Source organism: Puntigrus tetrazona, chromosome 5 (genome assembly GCF_018831695.1).
Source record: "Puntigrus tetrazona isolate hp1 chromosome 5, ASM1883169v1, whole genome shotgun sequence".
Taxonomy (NCBI): domain Eukaryota; kingdom Metazoa; phylum Chordata; class Actinopteri; order Cypriniformes; family Cyprinidae; genus Puntigrus; species Puntigrus tetrazona.
Window position 1 is genome coordinate 16,076,152 of NC_056703.1, and position 19,381 is coordinate 16,095,532.

Sequence of the window (19,381 nt, forward strand, 5' to 3'; positions counted from 1 at the left end):
TAAGGAAGTTTCTAACATTTTGTGTTCGTACCCTTTTTAGCATCAAGGAATGCATTTACCGGTGCTTTTATCTGGTATAGATTCCATTACAGCTCACACCCTGCAGTCAACAAGGATCCGCCCAGTGCATCCTTAACTGGACTATATAATAGGATGTTATAACAGATGACAATGAGAAACAGCTCTTTAGGTACTGAGAGAGAAATCGTACGCTTGAAAAAGGTAAATACATTATTTTTGATTTCTTCCTTTTTTATTATCTTAATATAATGATTTTATTTTATGTCATTATTTTTTCTATATATACTGTATATATATATATATCCCTGTTTTAAATTATATGGTAATAGACACTATAATTCTAATTTTCCTGCACATTTTCCTAACATTTACAGCAGAATGGGAAAACAAGCCCAAACCACAAACATTTTAAAAGACAATCCCAATGCACAGACTGAGGTTAGTAGGTTTGTTTTATTTAAATTATGCTAGATTTTTGTGTTCTTTACTTTGATTAACAGATTCATTATTTTACTCTAGCTGAAAGTGGAAAGGACAGTCAGTCGGCCAGTTCGATGTCCATTTGCTGTTCATTTGCGAAACTACAAAGATGGCTCGACCCACCAAGATAAGCTGCATCACACAGCTGTTAAGGTATTTTTAAATTGTAATGTAAATAACTACACGTTTTTCAAGAGTTTTGGATCGATGAGACAAATGTTCTTAGCATAACACAATAAACAGATGTTAAAGATTAATGAATGAGGATTTTATTATTGCGTAAAATATACTTTTAAACCTAGAAAAATAAATCTTATCTCCCCACCCACTCCAGAATATGGCTTGCGATTCAAAAACATGTGAAGGCTCCATCATGAATCCTAAAACTCTGATACGTGGTTTGACCAAAATCACATCTTCCTCAGATGACATCCTCACCCAGGCAGTGGACTTCATCGACCAGTACTACAAATCATTTAAAACGTAGGAGCAATGTTCTCTGTAAAATAAAAAAATATTTCAAGTGCATTTCAATGAAACCATTGCATGTAGTCCAATAAATTCATGAATGATATTATAGGTCAGACTCATATGCATTATATGGGGGACCCTTCCACCATCCAGCCTGACTGAAAATATTGATAAGTTTATGTCATGACGCATTCCATTTGGGTGGTTCCTATAAATGTTTATTAATGATTTCCTTATGGTTACAGCAACTCGCATTACGTTCGTCTTGAAAAACAGGTAAAGTGGTGTGTTTACTTTACGATGTCAATAATTTACCCACTTTTTGCGCAGGCCGAATCCAACGGAGCACCAGGCTCGGATCGACAGGGTTACGCTGGAGATCACCCTGACCGGCTCCTACTCACTCACTACCGATGAACTCACTTTTGGGGCAAAACAGGCTTGGAGAAACGCGCCGAGGTGCATTGGCAGAATCCAATGGGCCAATTTACAGGTTTGTTTGTTTTTCGCGCAGATTTTTTTTTTACTTCTACACCCCATGCGTTAATATTAACATAATATCTCTTCTACAGCTTTTCGATGCACGTCAATGCGAGACCGCCGAGGACATGTTTCACGCCTTGTGTACTCATATTAAATATGCTACCAATGGAGGAAACTTGAGGCAAGTTACATTTATTTGTGCTGTAACGGTCACCATCGGTTATGTAACTATGTCCGTTCGGTACGTTTGCATTTTGGTACATTTCCATATTATTTCAGAAAGATTAAGGCAATAATATCTCAGTATATTAAATGTCTAAAGGGAGAAAACAGTAGGCCTATGTTACAAATCCCTATAAGCTAAAGCTAAGCTAAATACTTTATGTGTAAACATCTTTATTAACAGCTTTTATTCAAGTAAGCTGCAGCCTACCATTTAAAATGACAAGAATGGCTTTCATTTTGTTTCATTTAGTTGTTTCTTCTTTTTCCTTTTGGTTCTCAGGTCCACCATCACTGTGTTTCCTCAGAGAACAGACGGAGAGCATGATTTCCGTGTGTGGAATGGTCAGCTCATAAAGTACGCTGGCTATGAGATGGAAGATGGAAGTGTTATCGGGGACCCAGGGAGTGTGGAGTTTACACAGGTGACCAAAACAGAATCATTGAGACAGACAAATATATGAAAACTCTTTTACATAATGTCTAATTAATAAATAAAAATTCACCACTGGATATTTTCACTATTTCTATAGATATGTATTCAGCTGGGGTGGAAACCAAAGTACGGTCGCTTTGATGTGCTTCCCCTGGTCCTGCAGGCGAATGGAGAGGACCCTGAAATGTTTGATATTCCCCCAGAATTGATCCTGGAGGTCCCAATAGAGCACCCAGAGTAAGTGGTTTTGGTCATTTCAGTAAATGGGGATCGTTTTTTTTCATTTTATATAGTTGTATCCTATAGGTTACAAAAAGGAAAAAAAAAAAAATATATATATATATATATATATATATATATATATATATATATATATATATATATATATATATATTTACAAGTTATTCTCTAATCAGACAATGCAATGTTCTGCTTTTGTTCAGGTATGAATGGTTCAAAGATCTAAACCTCAAGTGGTATGCGGTTCCTGCAGTGGCCAACATGCTCATGGAAATCGGTGGCCTGGAATTCACAGCATGTCCTTTCAATGGCTGGTACATGGGCACAGAGATTGGAGTGAGGGACTTCTGTGACAGCCAGCGCTACAACATTTTGGAGGTAGTTTGGCTTTACTGTATCATGATGATAGCTTAACGCATCTTGACCATTTTGATGCCGATGTTTGACTCCTATTGCTTAATGTCTTGTAGAACGTTGGCCAGTTAATGGGCTTAGAGACACGAAAGCTGTCTTCACTCTGGAAAGACCAGGCACTTGTGGCTATCAATGTTGCAGTGATTCATAGCTACCAGGTAAACTGTCCTTCCATTTTGTCCTGTTATAAGCAGAATATTGATATGTTTCAAGTAACGGTAGCCTCGCTATTCTTGCTTCTAAAATCATTTTCATGAAAAAAGATTTTGGAAAGTTGATAAAGCCATTAAGATATTTATATTTTTTTTTTAATGTTGTAATCATTGCTCTGCAGAAAAATAAGGTGACCATCACGGACCACCATTCAGCAAGCGAGTCCTTCATGCAGCACTTGGAGACAGAAGTCCGTCTGCGTGGAGGGTGTCCAGCTGATTGGGTGTGGTTGGTCCCGCCCATGTCTGGCTCCCTCACCTCCGTGTTCCATCAGGAGATGCTCAACTACATCCTTTCTCCCTTCTTCTATTACCAGGTATCAAACTTTAACCCAGATTCAATGGTAGTGTTTTATTAAGGAAACTTTGGCATTAGCAGCGGTGGTGTAAATGTATGCTGTTTCTGAAGGCTGATGCTTGGCTGACACACAAGTGGAAAGATGAGAAGAAAGGACTTCGGAGATGTAAGGTCAGCTTCAAAGCACTCATAAGGTACGGACCAAACAAAACATTGCATTCATGCCAACTACAGATGACATTTGTATTAAAATACGTGTTCTTTCCTTCTAGGGCATTGGTTTTTTCTCAAACGCTCATCAAAGCAGTCCTGGCCAAGAGGGTGCGCTGCACTGTTCTCTACGCCACAGAAACAGGGAAGTCACTGACCTTTGCCAAAAAACTGAACACTATGCTCAACCGTGCCTTTGAATCAAGGGTAAGAAATTTTGTTTAAAAAATATTGTATTGTCCAATATTGTAATAATACCAGATCAGTATATGAACAATATATGTCTTCTAATATAGCTGGTATGCATGGAGGACTATGATTTTAGTGAGCTTGAGACAGAGAGCCTTCTGATGGTGGTCACCAGTACTTTTGGCAATGGAGAAAGCCCAGGAAATGGAGTGGTAAGGGAGAAATATTGCAAATAATTGTATAAATGTATATAAAATCAATACACTAGCAGTCAAAATGTGGCACCAGTAACATTTGAGAGTTCTCTTTATATTTGATAAATATACAGTAAGAATTCTGAAAGATTATTGCAATTTAAAGTTTTCAAATGTAAGCAATTAATTGTGAAGAAAAGTTGAATTTTCAGCTGCCATTACTATAGTCTTCAGTGTAACATGATCCTTCAGAAATCATTCTGATATGCTCTTTTGGTGCTTAAGAAACTTTTCGTGTTATTAACAGCGCTGAAAACAGTTCATAATATTTGTATTTGTATACTGTAGAAACTGTGATACCTTTTTTCAGAATTCTTTAGCGAACATCAAATTGAAACACTGATTTGAAATAGAATTTATCAACATTTCAACAGTTGTGTATAAAAATAATAATTTCCAGAGGAATTCAAAGTTGATTTTGGTTCGTTGCAAATTCGACACGTTTTAATGACACAATAATAGTCTCATATCACGCTATGACATCATAGTGTGGTACGTTAATATTACATTCATATTTTCTTTCCCACAGAGCTTCAAGAAGCAGCTTTTCAACTTGCAAACCCTGAAAAACACTGTCAGGTGTGTAGCCTAGCACTGCAAAGATTTTCACTCATCACCTGTAGATATGCTATTATAGCGCAGAAGCCCTGACTCGCTCTTCTCACTACAGGTACAGTGTGTTTGGTCTCGGCTCACGCGTGTACCCACAATTCTGTGCCTTTGCCCATGCTGTGGATGACAAGCTCGCTGAGCTGGGAGCCAAGCGTCTGACTGTCACAGGAGAGGGAGATGAACTCAATGGGCAGGACGAGGCTTTCTCCGCCTGGGCTTGCAATGCTTTTAAGGTTGGTGAGGTTTCTGTGCTCCTGTGCTTCAGTGAATCAAATAAATCAAGCTGCTAATACTATAACAAATGACACATGTGTTTTTATTTTAAGGATGCATGTGAGGAGTTCAACATTAAAAAACAGCTGAAAGCTGTGGATCAGCTGTCAGATGACTGGGACGCACAGAAGTACAGAGTGCAGCATGACACTTTCACTCTGGACCGAGTTACAGGTACATCTCTACCTCTACTTATCAAACCCCTAGTGAAGTTAATGAAGTTTTATGGAAACTCAATCAACACATGGTTTTAACACGATTTTACAGCATGAATCTGTTTTTACAGCATTGTCTGCTCTTCACTCTAAAACTGTGTTTCCTGTGACGCTGAAAAGAAGGCAGAAACTACAGAGCACTCAGTCAAGGTTTGAATCTACAGCTTCACTATTTAACAAACTTGTAAATATTTTTAAATGCTGCTTTTTTTAAAATAAAACTTTTATTCTTTATTCAGTCGTTCTACTATCCTGGTTGAGATGAAGACAGATGGAAACACAGAGGCCTTGAATTTTGCCGCTGGAGATCATGTGGGGATCTTCCCAGAGAATTCTCTAGAGCTGGTGGACGGTATCTTGAAGCATCTTCCAGATGCTCCTCCTGTTAACCAGAGCCTTCATTTGGAGTCCCTTTCGGACTCTAGCCATGGTAATTTACAATAAACCATATGCGAGTTGGTACATGTTTCCGTTAGGCACCAAATTCCAACATTTTTAATTAACGTTTTTTTTTTACGTTTTCTGTGGTGTCTTTCAGGAGAAAAGAGATGGCAGACAGATGAACGTATCCCTGCATGCACGCTGGTTCAGGCTCTTACATACTTCCTTGATGTCACAACTCCACCTTCACAAAGCCTGCTGCGCAAACTCTCTACAGTTGCGAGTCAAGAAGAGGATCGCAAACGACTCGAAGCGCTCGCATTGGTAATTGCGTTACATTTGTCCATTTTTAAGAATTTAAATGGGGCATTTGTTTATTCCATATCTCCAGTCAATGCATTCACATCCTTCCCACATTTCTCCATAGGATTTCCAGGAATATTCTACATGGAAAGACTTCTACAGGCCCACCTTCTTGGAGGTGCTCAAAGAATTCAAATCTCTAAAGGTCCCTGCCACTTTCCTTCTCAGCCAGCTTCCTCTCCTGAAGCCCCGTTTGTACTCGGTCAGTTCCTCACTGGACCGTCATCCAAACGAACTACATATCACTGTATCTGTGGTGGAGTACCACACCCAGGGTATGAGAGACATAGCAAAGACATTGGATAATTCTTTCAGAATAAAAAGCCATGTTTCATCAAATGTGATCTTTAATTTAATGTAGGTGGAAAAGGCCCAATGCATTTTGGTACCTGCAGCACATGGCTTAACACCATCAAAAGAGGACACACGGTTCCCTGCTTTGTTCACCGGTACTGAAAATCCCATAACAATACTTATAAATGCATTTTAGCTTTCTATATTCTATATCTTAGTAACACAGAAAATTTGACTTGCTCGCTATTTCAGGTCGGGTGGATTCCATCTCCCAGAAGACCCCAGCACTCCAGTTATTCTGATAGGAGCTGGCAGTGGAATCGCTCCTTTCCGCAGCTTCTGGCAACAACGTATCCATGACATGAAAAAGACAGGTAAACCTTCGAACACAAAAGCTTATGATAATGTCTTACGATTACCAGTTACCACAATATACTACATTTGATTTGAGACACCTTCAGCTGTTTTTTCTTTTAAATTTTCCAATGTTTTGGTCCTAAACAGTTTGTCTTAACTCATTTTTAGGTCTGCAAATCAGTCCTATGACACTGCTGTTTGGGTGTCGCGATTCAGAAACAGACCATCTGTATAAAGTTGAACAACTGAAGTTGAGACTCGATGGTGTTCTGGGCAACGTCCATACCGCTTACTCTCGCCAGCCTGGTAGACCAAAGGTACGTCTCTAAACTGGTGGTCAAGCTTATATAATGCTTATATTTGTTTGTGTTTAAATTCCAATAGGATCCAGTCTGTCTGTTCTAACATCAGATGCATTTAGACAGGGGTCAGTTTGTATCTACCGCCTGTAACTTTAAGCTTGTCGTTTTGAGCAGATGTATGTGCAGGATGTCTTGAGGGAGAAGCTGTCTGATAAAGCCATAGAGGATCTACACAAGAATGCAGGGCATCTGTATGTCTGTGGTGGCATGAATATGGCCCGAGATGTTGCTTGCACTTTGCAAGATATCCTGGCAGGTAAAACAGGCATGACCATCACAGAAGCTGGAGAATATCTGGAGAGGTTGAAGGTGAGCTCTTAAAATGCATTTCGATACACGCATTTCGATAATCCTCATGTCCTTCATATGAACTGCTATGTGACCAATGAACTCATGTCATGACCATCTTTTTATTGGCAGGTTGAGAAGAGATACCATGAAGACATTTTTGGAGCATAATGGCAGAGATCTCCTGTATCATATATAAAAAAAATCAGTTTTACCACACGCTACATTAATTGTGTGATTCAAATGTGTTTTCACCATTTATATTCTTGAACAGTTTTAAAGGGAAGTATATATACACTCATTAGTACGGACAAATAAGATATTGTATGGAGGGTAAAGCTCTGTGATTTAAAATACTCTATTTTAAGAGAAAACTGTATGCTTTAGTTTACGGAGCACATTTCTTTTGTATATACTTCATTTCCGAAAGATGCTTCTGACATTTTAGTGAATAATATTGTCTTCTATGTACTGTATGACTTTGAAACGTGTATAATTGTATAAATAAATAATTCAATAAATGACTGAATATATGGTCAGATTTGTATAAAATGTAAAAAAACAAAAAACTTAATTTATTGAATAATTAAAACATCTAGAGCAAACCAAATGGCACTAAGGGGTGCCATGAGATCTTTTAGGGTGCCACCAAAATTTCAACAAACTTTTTTTATTAAGGCAGAATCAGTGTAAACAGTATTCTCATATCATCTAGGACTAGGTTAGTTGTTCATGCAAATCTTGAAACAAATAAATAAATAATAATAAAAAGCTACGGAGATTTTAATCTATTTCAGCCGGGAACTTTTGAAAGCTTTCAAGGGTGCCTCAAACAAGAAAAGGTTGGGAACCACTGATCTAGAATCACAATCTTGTCATATGTTAACTTTCAGTTAAGTTCAGTGAGAAGCTTCACCAAATACTGTGACTGCTCAAAGGCAAAGCAAAAAAAAATTAGAAATGATATATACACATACGTTTCAATTAACAAAACTCTCAAAAACTTTTAGCCAGTCTTTCACTTAACACAACTGCAACAATTAACCCAACAGAATCTTGAAAATGTTATGTATTAATTAATATGACTAGCAGCTGTGATACTTTACTTTCCTGTGCATGTCTTGGGATGCTCATACCAAGATTACCAGAGACTGCACCAGATCCAGCTTCATGTGTGACAATTGCCTGTTGCCTTTCCTAAACCCAGAGCCGGTCAGTTGATGAGAACGTCAGTTTTCAAGGATGAATTTCACAAAACAAAACCATTACAAAAAAAGTCCACACCAGCTACGGCAAAGAGGAAGAGTTTGTTAAAGAATGCCAACTTACACAAGACCAGTGGTTCTCAACTCACAAAAGTCCCCCGAGTGTTTTATAAATTATGAAAATTCCAATTGAGTTAAAGTTGTTTTAATTTAAATGACTTTTCTCCAGCTAAACCACATAAGTGACACGGAGCGAATGAAAGCTAATGAAATCTGAATGAAATGTAAATTTGCAATGTTTGACCATATAGACAGTAAAAGTGAAGAATTAATAAAAAGGTGTACACACACACACACACTTTGGGAAAAAAAAAGAAGAAAAAAAATATCACAATTACTTTTATTCATTTATTTATTTACAAACCATACAAAATATAAATCTGAATTACGCTTGCTGTAGAATCAGGTTCATTCCACTCTAAATGGAAAAAAGCCATAATTCAGGCAGTCAAATCTAAATCAGTAATTTGACCAAGCCGAAGCAATTTGCAAAAATTCTAAGGTTAGTAAAAACCAACCGCTGGGTCTTTATTTCCGATGTGGTTTCTTGGATGATGCAGCCTCTCTACGACCCTGTTTTAAACCCTGTAAACAAAAGTTGAGTTTGAGTTTAAATTGAAGAAAAAACAAAACGACACTTATGAATGGCAAGCAGCAACAAAAAGGAAAACTGTACCAAATAGTATCCTGTGTGATAGCCACTCATGTACCAGGAAATAAGCATACTGCCCAAAGCCTCGTCATCCTCAAAAGAGTCTGGACTCATTGGTGGAGGCGGTGGGATCATCTGGACCAACAATAAATTCATATTTAAGTTAATTTGCCATTTACAAGGCTGTATGTTTATAAATGCATTTACTAGATCACTTTTCATGTATAATATATGCTTAGTAATATCTAGCTGCTTCTTACTGGAGGACCGGGTGGAATCATTGGAGGCCATCCAGGGAAGAAAGGTCCAGGACCTTCTGATCGTCTGCCATCCGTCTGCAAAAAACATTGTCTTAGTATTTTATGTGGGACAATATCAAAACAATTTATCTGACAAGCTAGTGAATGGCTTTGCAGTGTTGAATGCTGCCTTTCAAAACTAAACATCACAACGATGTTAAATATTCACCTTTTGGAAGTGAGGTCCTGGTGGGAGTCCAGGTGGGAAACCAGGAACCCATGATGGAGGCCCCATGGGAGATCTACCTTTAGATTTGTGCTTCTGATGGCCGGACTGCTGCCGAGTGAAAGATCGATCACTCTCCTCTGTCGAAGACTCGGCCTCTTTGACCTGCAAATAGACAAATGAATGCAAAATTATACAACTTCATTATTAAACAAAAAAGGAATAAAAAAAAAATAGTTCACCCAAAAATGTAAATTTGCTGATTTACTCACTTCCATGCCACCCAAAGTGTAGAACAATACGGTTCTTTATTAAAACAGATTAGGAAAGTAAACATCAATGGATTCTCTGGGTGTCTAAATTGTTGATTAAAACGCCACAATAATCCAAAACATGACTTCAGTCCATTAACATCTTGTGAAGTGAAAAGCTGTAACTAATTTTCTCTTTTCATAGATTTTCCTCAGAAGCAGTACTATAGATTATGTATTTGGCCAGACATAACGGTTTGAAGTTAAATCACCAAACTGGTGAATTTGAATTTGTCTCTTACAAACATCAACCTTTTCACTTAAGGTGTTAATTGATGGACTGGACTCAAGAAGTTCTCTCATGCACTGGTGAGCAAGTTATGTAACAAAACCATTTCTTCAAATCTCTTCCCATGAAGAAGCGAACCCATTTACATTTTGGATGGCCTGAGGGTAAGTAATTTTAACAAATTTTCATTTTTGTTTGAACTATTCCCTAATCCCCTCAAACAATGTCTAATAAAGCAATGTCGCATTCTACATACATCCGCTGTTTTAGGAGCGTCTTCAATCAAATCTGAAGCCTCTGTCAGAAGGTCGCTGAGGTTCTGCTCTTCCTCATTACCATAATCAGTATAAGAGACCACACAGGTGCCCTTCTCCTGATCGATTGAGGAAATTGTAGCAGCATACAAGTTGTCGTCTTCAGACCAGAATGCGTAGCAGGAGTCACCAACTTGCCACTGTAAAACACATATCGGTTTATTTACATTCACCTGCATTATCAGGACAGCCCAAATAAACTCGTGTACTGACACCATTCACGTTTACCTCTTTATCAGGTGCCGCGTTACATCGTTTTCTACTTTTACTCTTTTTGTTGTTTTTCCGCTTCTTCCCGGGGTTGTCTTTTTTGTGTGGCGTCACATTATCTTCTCCCTTTAAAGCATTCTGGTAGGCAAAGGAGAAGAGGAAAAACATCGGGGTTACTGCAGAAGTCAAGTAAAACGCAATGTATCAGCTATGTGGACGCGTATTTGAAGCATTATTACCTTGAACGACGCAACCGCTTTATCATATGCTTTAATTAAAGCTGTGTCGTCCCAAATGTCGGAATCATCACTCTGAAGAGAGGAGAGAGATCACTGACCACTGAACTCGGATGCATAATTGATGCTTCGTTACATATTTCTCAGACGTTGCTACACCAACTGCCTTTAAGAGCAAAAACCGCAAATCCGACTATAAATGTTGGATCTTCAATTGTGTGCGGCCAACAAATGCTAGCTAACGGGCAACAACAAGCTGCTATATTTACTCGGATCGAAAATTCAAGCTAGAGTAACATTAGCTAACTCTAACACCTTTGACTCTCTTTTTAATGATTCAATACTCACTTGACCCGTTCCACGACAAAATACGACTTCTTCGGCACCATTAGCCATAATTTAACCGTAAAACACAATATTTTCAACAAGTACAACGTGCGCACTGATGTACGCCAGTTGCTGATGACGCTCAAATCATGCGCCACTAGCGATGCCTGATTCAGAGCCGTTTGGTCTGATTCCTGAATGAGTTGTTCGTTTGAGTCTAACCTTTTCAACAACTCGATCTAAAAAAGATTCGGACTGAATACTCCGACAACCGTTTCACAAGCTTGATTACTACCATGAACCGACCGTTAACAAGTAAAATATAGTGTAAAGTGGTTTATTACTTTAGAGTAATATATAAACACGAAACTTTCGGTTTTCATTCATATCATTCAGTCACAATATAAATCAAAGGGATAGTACATTTCTGAATTACTTAATGTTTACGAACTAATTACGGCTGCAGCAAACTAGGATACATGAGATTACAATAACAAACATACATATCGCAGATGGATGTCAGGGTTAGGGATAATGCGATGAATACAAAGTATCTAACTAAACGTCATATATATATATATATATATATATATATATATATATATATATATATATATATATATATATATATATATATATATATAATGTCGGGGTATTAAAAGCGGTTCTTTTAAACGAACTGTTCAAATGAACCGAATCGCGGAAATGAGTTGGCTGCTACGCATCGGGGTTACCTGTTGCTTAGCAACTCAGATAGCCTCCGAGTGAAAATTCGTGCATCTAGCATATTTCTACACGTACATGTCTAAAACTCACGATGCTGGACGCTGCCTTAAGTTCATACGGAGCACAGGTCGTGCTGGCTACATCGAGCGAAGAGAATCACCCACCGGAAAACATCATCGACGGGTCTGTAGACAGCTGCTGGAAGAACCAGCTAACCTCGCTAATGTTGTCAAAACGCTAAAGAAGTGTGTTTTGCGCTAACTGATGTATTTTCTAATCAATTTCCATAGAAAAACAGAGACTTTCTGGATTTCAACTGGCATGTTTCCACAAGAGTTTATTATCCGCTTCCCAGACAATATGAAGATTTTCACTGTTTCCATTCTCAGTTACAACAGTAAGTAATAAACAAACATTTCAATACAACGCTATCAGTCTTTAACACAGCGATGTCTTTACATTTGCATTTCATTTCAGTTAAAAGGCTAAGAATAGAAAAGGGCATATCAGACGATGCCGAGAAATTTGAAGTGGTTGCAGACACCGGTAAGTCTGAAACGGCTACATTATTTTCCATTCAGTTTTTTTTCCAGTGTCCTTCACGTAGATGTTGTTTGTTTCAGAGTTTGAGCACACAGAGAGCAGCCTACAGGCTAATGATATTTCTGTAAGTTACATTTCAAAGTTCTGACTTCCCAGATACAGCAAGACGCTTACAACCATGATCTCACTTCCCCTTTTCTTTCCTCCTCAGGTAAATGTATTGAATACGACACACTTACGGTTTCTCATACTGTCTGGATATGATCATTTTGTCTCTGTTCACAAAGTTAGTGTACAATCATGAGATAATCTCCATCTGCCATGTCTTTCTGTAAACTCACGTGAAGTAACCAAAGTGGATCACTGTATATTTTTCTTAAATAAACAACATTCTCCTAATTTCTATTATGCAAGTCTATACTATGAAACCAGCGTTTCTGCTGTTAGAAATGTAGAAATGTCAGATGTTTACTTTTAGTTTCTTACATTGATTTACTGGCTTATGTATGAAGGGTTCGAAACAACCAGATGTTTACACAACTTATGAGACACTCAGAGACTTGTTTTTACAGATTTATTTACTGTTATTTTCAAACATATAAAGACAAAACAAGTCTATAAAGTTAGTGTGTACTGCCCCCCAAAAACAAAGTAAATCGATTTCATTTAAAACTTCTAATCTTTACAAAACCAGATTTACATTCTGAAGACCCCGAAGCGTGTTTTCTGTGTGGGGGCGTTGAGAGCAGCACTCAGGCTCAAGCCTAGGACCAGGCGAGTGTCGGCAGGGTCAATGATCCCATCATCCCACAATCTAGGTAGCAAGAGCGAGTGCAACAAAAGGGAAAATTAGACATTAAACTGGGAGGAAAGTAGTAGGAAAAATGCATTCATATGACGCACTCTATAGTTCAAAGGTTTGAGGCCTGTTAAGACTTTTTCTTTTTTAAGAAATAAAAACTTAAAAGCAAGGATGCATTAAATCAATCAAAAGTTAAGGTAAAATATTTTAAGGTTAGAAAAGTTTATTTTAAATCAATGCTATTCTTTTAAACATTCTATATTAAGCATATTATGAAGCAGTACGGCTGTTTTTAATATTAATAATATACTGTAAGATGTTTCTTCTAGCAGCAAATCAGCACATTAGAATGATTTCTAAAGGATTATGTGACACTTAAGAAAATTAATCTTTGCCATCACAGGAATATAAAACAGCAGTTTAAAATATAAATGAATATAACATAGAAGAAAACTTAAAAAAAAAAACTTTTGAGTAAAATAAATTATTGGCAATTATTAGAGACTTAGTTCAAAAATATCCAAATTTGAATCCTGAAACTTAAAAACAATAGAAAGCCAAAAAATATATATATTCCACATATCATGGGCATGTTGTGCAATACGCATTTATACACATAACACCCGTCAAGCTCTTACCCCGTCCAAACTTTTAGGATACCGGTGTTCAGATTTGCACAATCCATACACACAGCACTTTGGCATGTTTCCCTCGCTCGAAAGCTTGACAGACTTCCCGTGCCTAGCTACAGTTGAAAAGCCACGACATGGCTTTAAACATACATATTAATATCTAGCTAGTTACCTGGCACTGGAATAATACGGGTTTCCCTCCTCCTCAAAGCGTTTGATAATTGGCTTTTTCATTGCAGCTTCCTGCTCTGCAGTAAACTGGAAAATTACCAAAAATGTTACAAGTTAGCTGAGAAGATTTACAAACAATATGCTATTTTAACTCTCAGAACTTAATTTCCCAAGCCCTAGAAAAGAAAAATAAATTTCTATTTTTACCTCTTTTCCTTCCCTGGCTTTTTGATCCTTAGTTATGGTGGCCAGCACAGTGGCTGCCTGCTCTCCTCCCATCACAGAGATCCGGGAGTTAGGCCACATGTACAGGAACCTGGGGCTGTGAGGAGCACGCCCAGATTTTTGAATGACAGTTTATTTTGTGTTGTTTAGTCAACTGGACACCTTGAACGTGTTGTAACTTTGAACAGCTATTACCTATATGATCTGCCGCACATGCCATAGTTCCCCGCACCATACGATCCTCCAATGATGACCGTGATCTTAGGCACATTGGCACAGGCCACAGCGGTCACCATTTTAGCTCCATCCTTAGCAATACCTCCCGCCTCATATTCCCTGCCAACCATGAAGCCTGATAAAAAGAGACACAGCAACATCATGATGTTAATGGCAGCAGCACATTTCATGTGTGACTCAATCAGTACCAGCACTTTTTAAATATAAATTCAAATGAAGCATACATACTGACCCGTAATATTTTGAAGAAAGAGCAGTGGAATGTTTCTTTGACAGCAAAGCTCAATGAAATGGGTTCCCTATAAAACAGCAACAAAAAAAATAAAATAAATAAAAATATTTTCAGAGATTTAGCAATCATTTAAAAGCATATACTTTCACTGTACGGGAATGCATTGTTTATGTAAGATGCCATTAACCAATAATTTCAGTTCAACAGTGGATTATGAATTTTCATTTTATTTTTTATTATTTAACTGAAGCACGGTGCATTTCAGTGCCACATAAAAAACCCCCAAACATTACAAAAATATTACAAGAATAAAGTTGCAGCAATATCATAAATATTTTGAGTAAAAAAGAATAAAGTTGAAAATTTCTCAAAATGTTATGACTTTAATCTTGTAGTTTTAGATTTTTGCCACTAAAATACTGTTGTAGAAAGTAGATTATAACTTTTTAGTTTACTACAATAAAAATATTGGTTTAAAATACTTTTAGCATAAAGATGGATCAATATTGCGGTTTTATTGTGTGACAAAAAAACAAACAAAACAAAACTGTGTGCGTGTTGCAGAAGAACATTTTAGCCAGAGTTCCTTCTTTCTGTTATGTCTATGATGAATCAAGCAGGTATCAGGCTCCTCCACATCGGTACCTACCCAAACCGATCTTAATAGTCCAAATATAAACACAAAACCGTAGTGATTCACGGTGTACCCACTCACCTTCTTTGCAGATTCTGAGAACAGCACACCATTATTACCAATAATTCCCACAGGATAACCAAATATCCGTGCAAATCCTTTAAAGCAGATGAAGAAAGCCAGAACAAAGCAGGTTAGAAATCACTGAAATTCAAATACAAAAAAAAGTGTTTATTAAAAAATGTCCACCTGTGACGAGTGTGTCTCCATAGAATGCCTTGAATTCATCGAATTTACTGCCATCAACAATACGAGCGATAACCTAAAAATTGATAATTATCTGTAATTAACGCTGACCTGAAATCGATCGTTTGAGCATTTCAACAGACTTCAATTCCAGCGATTCAATTGTAGCCATTACCTCTCGAATGTCAAAGTTGCGTTTGAGGTTGTCGCCCACAATACCATAAAGCTCATCGGCAGAAAACAGAGGAGCCTCGGGAGCTTCAACAGTGACCTGATAAACAGTGGACCGGTTAAAGAAGATCAGCATCAAGTCATGAAGAATCTCAGAGAAGACAAGAGCAGCTGTGTCCTCACGTCAAGATTCTTCTTGTAGTTCAGGCTTCGTATGGCTTTGCGTGCAAGGTGCAGGGCGTGATTATCATCCAGGGCATAATGATCAGTTACACCCGACTTTCTGAGGAGAGAAAATGTTAAAAAACACATTAGTCCAACCATGCTGAAGACAAGTGTTAATGTGAACATACAGGTGTTTCTCTAACCTGCAGTGAAGGTCTGCACCTCCCAGGTCTTCAGCAGACACCTCTTCACCAGTAGCGGCTTTTACCTGGAGAATACAGAGTGGGACGTTTACCACTGATTAACATAAACAAAGAGTCAAAACATGCCTCTTCGGGAAATTAACACATACCAGCGGCGGTCCACCCAGGAAAATGGTCCCTTGTTTGCGTACTATGATGCTTTCGTCAGCCATCGCAGGCACATAGGCGCCCCCTGCTGTACAGGAGCCCATCACAACTGCGATCTGAAACATTGGGTACAGTTGATCCACCACAATTAATCTTTGAGATGATTACAAGCAATGCGTCATGTCAATTACCATCTACATAGTCACAAATGGTTTATATTAACGGTTCTCAAACAGACAGACCTGTCCAAAACTATTGAGGACACTACTTTTCTGAACAAAAACTGTAAATGTTGATGTATTAAACTAGTCGATATTAATTTTGTAATTCTGATATGTTCTTCAATAAAAAAAACGTTATTAAAGGGATAATTCACCCCAAACTGAAAACTGTCATTCATTTCTCACCCTCAAGTCATTCCAAACTCGCAAGACCTTTGTTCATCCTCAGAACACAAATCAAGATGTTTTTAATGAAATCTGAGAGCTATCTGAACTAAAACAGTCCATATGACATCATTGGCTCAACTTTAATTTTCCGAAACTATTATTCAAGAGCTCTTCTCCAGCTCTTTTCCTAGAACACAACGTAATCAGCACTGTTTACATTCAGCATGTGCGCACACTCTCCTGAATGTAAACAGCACCGATTTACATTTATTAACGTTCTGGGGAAACCATGTGTAGGGGTACTCTTCAAAATGGTGGTAACTCAAGAGCAGTTGAATAAAATTTCAGTTGTGCTGGCGATCAGATAAGGTTCTTACAGGTTAGGAACAACATGAAGGTGAGTAATAAATAACAGAATTAAAATTTTGGGGTGAACTAACCCTTTAAGGAAAAGAATTATCATTACATCTTGAATTTTTAAAAGAGTTTTAAAAGACATCCGATGACCCCTTCCATTTTTATCTGGGTCCCCTGGTTAGGAACCACTGTCGTATGTGTAAACAAAAAGACCTGTGAAATGCCCTCCGAGGAAAGGCGGGCCTGGTTGAAGAAGATACGTCCGAAGTGATCTCTGTCTGGGAACACATCTGCCTGCCTGGGTAAATTGGCTCCTCCAGAATCCACTAGAGGAACAGATCGGAGATTAAACAGAAGTATTTAAACGTAAGGAAAATGTTATTTTTCTCTGAGAGAACTCACCCAGATATATGCATGGTAGATGGTTTTGCTGTGCAATTTCTTGGGCGCGCAAGTGCTTCTTCACCGTGACCGGATAATAGGTTCCACCTTTGACAGTAGCATCATTCGCAACTATAATACATTCCACCCTTTGAGGTGCACAGACATGGCGTTATAAGCTATAATCTTCTACGTGTTATTAACAGATGTAACGATGCACACATCTTGATTGTGCTGTATGCTGCTCACCCTGACACCCGACCGATACCAGTGATTATGCCTCCCGCGGGAACCTCCTCACTACCATATAACTGATAGCCGGCGAACTGAGAAAACTCAAGAAACGGAGACCTGCATTCACACAAAGAAAAAAAGTTCAGTGTGAATGGACGGTAACATTTCAATTGTTTATAAAAATGACTTTGTTTTTACCCAGGGTCCAACAGTCTGTCGATGCGTTCCCGAGGTAGGAGCTTTCCTCTGGATGTATGCAGGTTCCTTGCTTTTTCTCCACCTCCTATGAAAGTGGCAGTGTTGTGTAAACAATAGTACCGGGAAATACGCTAATGCTGCCACAAACTACCCTCATGTAAAATTTGTTCACTGTGTTTAGGAGTATTAAATTAAAAATAACTCGCTCACCGAGTTTGATCTTCTCTGCTCTGTCCTTCAACTCCTTCACCAGAGCTTGCATTCGCTCATAATTTTCCTAAAATATGAAAGATTTCGGGTTGGTCAACAGCCATATTCAAGGTTTTATTATTATATGAAGAACTAGTTACTGACTAAAGTCTTAAATACGGTTAAATTAAGCCTCACCAGACTCAGACAGTTTAAACAAACATACAAAAACACAACTGTAGATTTTTTGTATTGCGTATTACACGTGTATCAAAAGCGAAGGCTGTGTGACCTTGACAAACTCATAGCAGGTGAAATATAAAAAAATAATTGACTTTAATATTGTTTTTAGATTCAGTGTTGGCAAAAAGCAGGGGTACCTAACAAAAATAACATTTTTCAAATTAAACTTCTAATAGTAAAAAGGAGTCATGATTATTTTAAAGATTCTGATTTTCTCCCAAACTTGTACATGAAATATTAAGATGTGCTCTTAAAATATATATTTCTGTTTTTAGAATGCTAATCACTAACATAGTAGAGAACATCATAGATTATTAGCATGGCTGATCTATAGAAATCAAACATATTTTGATATAGAGAAGATATCAACGTAGTTTAGAAATGTGTGTTAAACCCTTTTTCTGGTCATATCTGACTGATATCAAAATGAAACTTTTTAAAACATGTTTTAAAAACATACGTCTAATTGGGCATATTTTGCCTCGACGTCTCAATTATTATCAGTGACCGGTTAACATTAGTGCCAGGATGCGAACAAGTTTCCTCGTCTAATGTACGTGTATTATATTTGAGCATGACGAACGGCGCGAATAAATAAGAGAATGTAAGCATTTTTAACTGTTGTAGCAGTTTTGCATGCAGCGCATACGGACACGACATGCAAGGCTGCCAAAGCAGATGAACCCACACTGCCGGCCCACTGCAAGAACTCGATTCCGAGGCTTCATTTGCGGCCTACCTGAAAGACCGGAGATTGGGAATCGGGCTGCGAGCCCACTGTTGCCACTTTGTCAGCATGATATAACCTGGAAACTGCAGCATTTACACTCCTGTTCCGAATGAGAGAAACCACAGGTCTAACATAGTGCAGAATCATGGTTCATCCTCTAACGGACAAGTCTAAGGACGAATTTAACCGGCGACGTTCTCTGACCTCGCCGCTCAGCTCGGACAGCAAACGGTTAACGTTGAAGTTCAGCTCCGCTTCCTTAGCCAATGAAAACGGCTGGATTTGTAACAGCCCCTTTTGTCTTGACAAGGACTAGCATACACTCCGTCCTATTTCCATCACACACTGTATAAAGACATCTCATCTCAAACTTTTTTTTTTTTTTAAAGAATTAAACTATTTCATAGGTGTGTATTTTGTGACTCAACTTATGCAGCTTGCA

At 38.1% G+C, this 19,381-nt stretch overlaps 4 protein-coding genes across 4 annotated transcripts; 2 read left to right on the forward strand and 2 right to left on the reverse strand.

Moving 5' to 3' along the window:
* Window positions 1-89: 89 nt before the first annotated feature.
* nos2a (nitric oxide synthase 2a, inducible) lies at window positions 90-7,604 on the forward strand. Its single transcript, XM_043240808.1, has 26 exons — window positions 90-222; window positions 396-459; window positions 541-654; window positions 836-984; window positions 1,303-1,465; window positions 1,545-1,636; window positions 1,961-2,102; window positions 2,211-2,350; window positions 2,557-2,731; window positions 2,824-2,925; window positions 3,102-3,296; window positions 3,389-3,471; window positions 3,550-3,694; window positions 3,784-3,888; window positions 4,460-4,509; window positions 4,601-4,775; window positions 4,869-4,989; window positions 5,102-5,180; window positions 5,270-5,460; window positions 5,569-5,735; window positions 5,839-6,049; window positions 6,136-6,223; window positions 6,321-6,442; window positions 6,594-6,742; window positions 6,902-7,096; window positions 7,208-7,604. Exons 2-26 carry the CDS (start codon window positions 400-402, stop codon window positions 7,244-7,246), a joined length of 3,252 nt encoding a protein of 1,083 aa, XP_043096743.1. The 5' UTR covers window positions 90-222; window positions 396-399; the 3' UTR covers window positions 7,247-7,604.
* A 1,062-nt stretch (window positions 7,605-8,666) lies between these two features.
* On the reverse strand, window positions 8,667-11,259 carry smn1 (survival of motor neuron 1, telomeric). Its single transcript, XM_043238442.1, has 8 exons — window positions 11,106-11,259; window positions 10,761-10,832; window positions 10,540-10,659; window positions 10,254-10,451; window positions 9,461-9,622; window positions 9,253-9,327; window positions 9,017-9,127; window positions 8,667-8,925 (listed from the first exon to the last, which is right to left on the reverse strand). Exons 1-8 carry the CDS (start codon window positions 11,151-11,153, stop codon window positions 8,869-8,871), a joined length of 843 nt encoding a protein of 280 aa, XP_043094377.1. The 5' UTR covers window positions 11,154-11,259; the 3' UTR covers window positions 8,667-8,868.
* A 530-nt stretch (window positions 11,260-11,789) lies between these two features.
* On the forward strand, window positions 11,790-12,762 carry LOC122345915 (heat shock protein family B (small) member 11). Its single transcript, XM_043240449.1, has 5 exons — window positions 11,790-11,993; window positions 12,101-12,207; window positions 12,288-12,356; window positions 12,434-12,477; window positions 12,565-12,762. The coding sequence occupies exons 1-5, from the start codon at window positions 11,902-11,904 to the stop codon at window positions 12,655-12,657; spliced, it is 405 nt and encodes a 134-aa protein (XP_043096384.1). The 5' UTR covers window positions 11,790-11,901; the 3' UTR covers window positions 12,658-12,762.
* Window positions 12,763-12,913: 151 nt separating this feature from the next.
* mccc2 (methylcrotonyl-CoA carboxylase subunit 2) lies at window positions 12,914-19,186 on the reverse strand. Its single transcript, XM_043240447.1, has 17 exons — window positions 18,949-19,186; window positions 17,988-18,054; window positions 17,778-17,862; window positions 17,595-17,696; window positions 17,367-17,494; window positions 17,178-17,290; window positions 16,221-16,334; window positions 16,072-16,136; window positions 15,887-15,986; window positions 15,708-15,803; window positions 15,536-15,608; window positions 15,368-15,444; window positions 14,653-14,719; window positions 14,379-14,535; window positions 14,166-14,280; window positions 13,960-14,045; window positions 12,914-13,167 (listed from the first exon to the last, which is right to left on the reverse strand). Exons 1-17 carry the CDS (start codon window positions 19,084-19,086, stop codon window positions 13,050-13,052), a joined length of 1,701 nt encoding a protein of 566 aa, XP_043096382.1. The 5' UTR covers window positions 19,087-19,186; the 3' UTR covers window positions 12,914-13,049.
* Window positions 19,187-19,381: the final 195 nt, after the last annotated feature.

Excerpts from the sequence above, each read along its gene's own strand:
- mccc2 (XM_043240447.1), bottom strand. The coding sequence starts at position 19,086 with ATGATTCTGCACTATGTTAGACCTGTGGTTTCTCTCATTCGGAACAGG. Across the intron at positions 15,804-15,886 it reads ACTACAAGAAGAATCTTGAC|GTCACTGTTGAAGCTCCCGA; the intron begins GTGAGGACACAG and ends ACTGTTTATCAG. Across the intron at positions 14,720-15,367 it reads TCTCAGAATCTGCAAAGAAG|GGAACCCATTTCATTGAGCT; the intron begins GTGAGTGGGTAC and ends GCTGTTTTATAG.
- smn1 (XM_043238442.1), bottom strand. The coding sequence starts at position 11,153 with ATGGCTAATGGTGCCGAAGAAGTCGTATTTTGTCGTGGAACGGGTCAA. Across the intron at positions 10,833-11,105 it reads TTTGTCGTGGAACGGGTCAA|AGTGATGATTCCGACATTTG; the intron begins GTGAGTATTGAA and ends TCCTCTCTTCAG. Across the intron at positions 10,452-10,539 it reads ACGCGGCACCTGATAAAGAG|TGGCAAGTTGGTGACTCCTG; the intron begins GTAAACGTGAAT and ends TGTGTTTTACAG.
- nos2a (XM_043240808.1), top strand. The coding sequence starts at position 400 with ATGGGAAAACAAGCCCAAACCACAAACATTTTAAAAGACAATCCCAAT. Across the intron at positions 3,297-3,388 it reads CTCCCTTCTTCTATTACCAG|GCTGATGCTTGGCTGACACA; the intron begins GTATCAAACTTT and ends CTGTTTCTGAAG. Across the intron at positions 5,181-5,269 it reads CTACAGAGCACTCAGTCAAG|TCGTTCTACTATCCTGGTTG; the intron begins GTTTGAATCTAC and ends TTCTTTATTCAG.
- LOC122345915 (XM_043240449.1), top strand. The coding sequence starts at position 11,902 with ATGCTGGACGCTGCCTTAAGTTCATACGGAGCACAGGTCGTGCTGGCT. Across the intron at positions 12,208-12,287 it reads TTCCATTCTCAGTTACAACA|TTAAAAGGCTAAGAATAGAA; the intron begins GTAAGTAATAAA and ends ATTTCATTTCAG. Across the intron at positions 12,357-12,433 it reads TGAAGTGGTTGCAGACACCG|AGTTTGAGCACACAGAGAGC; the intron begins GTAAGTCTGAAA and ends TGTTTGTTTCAG.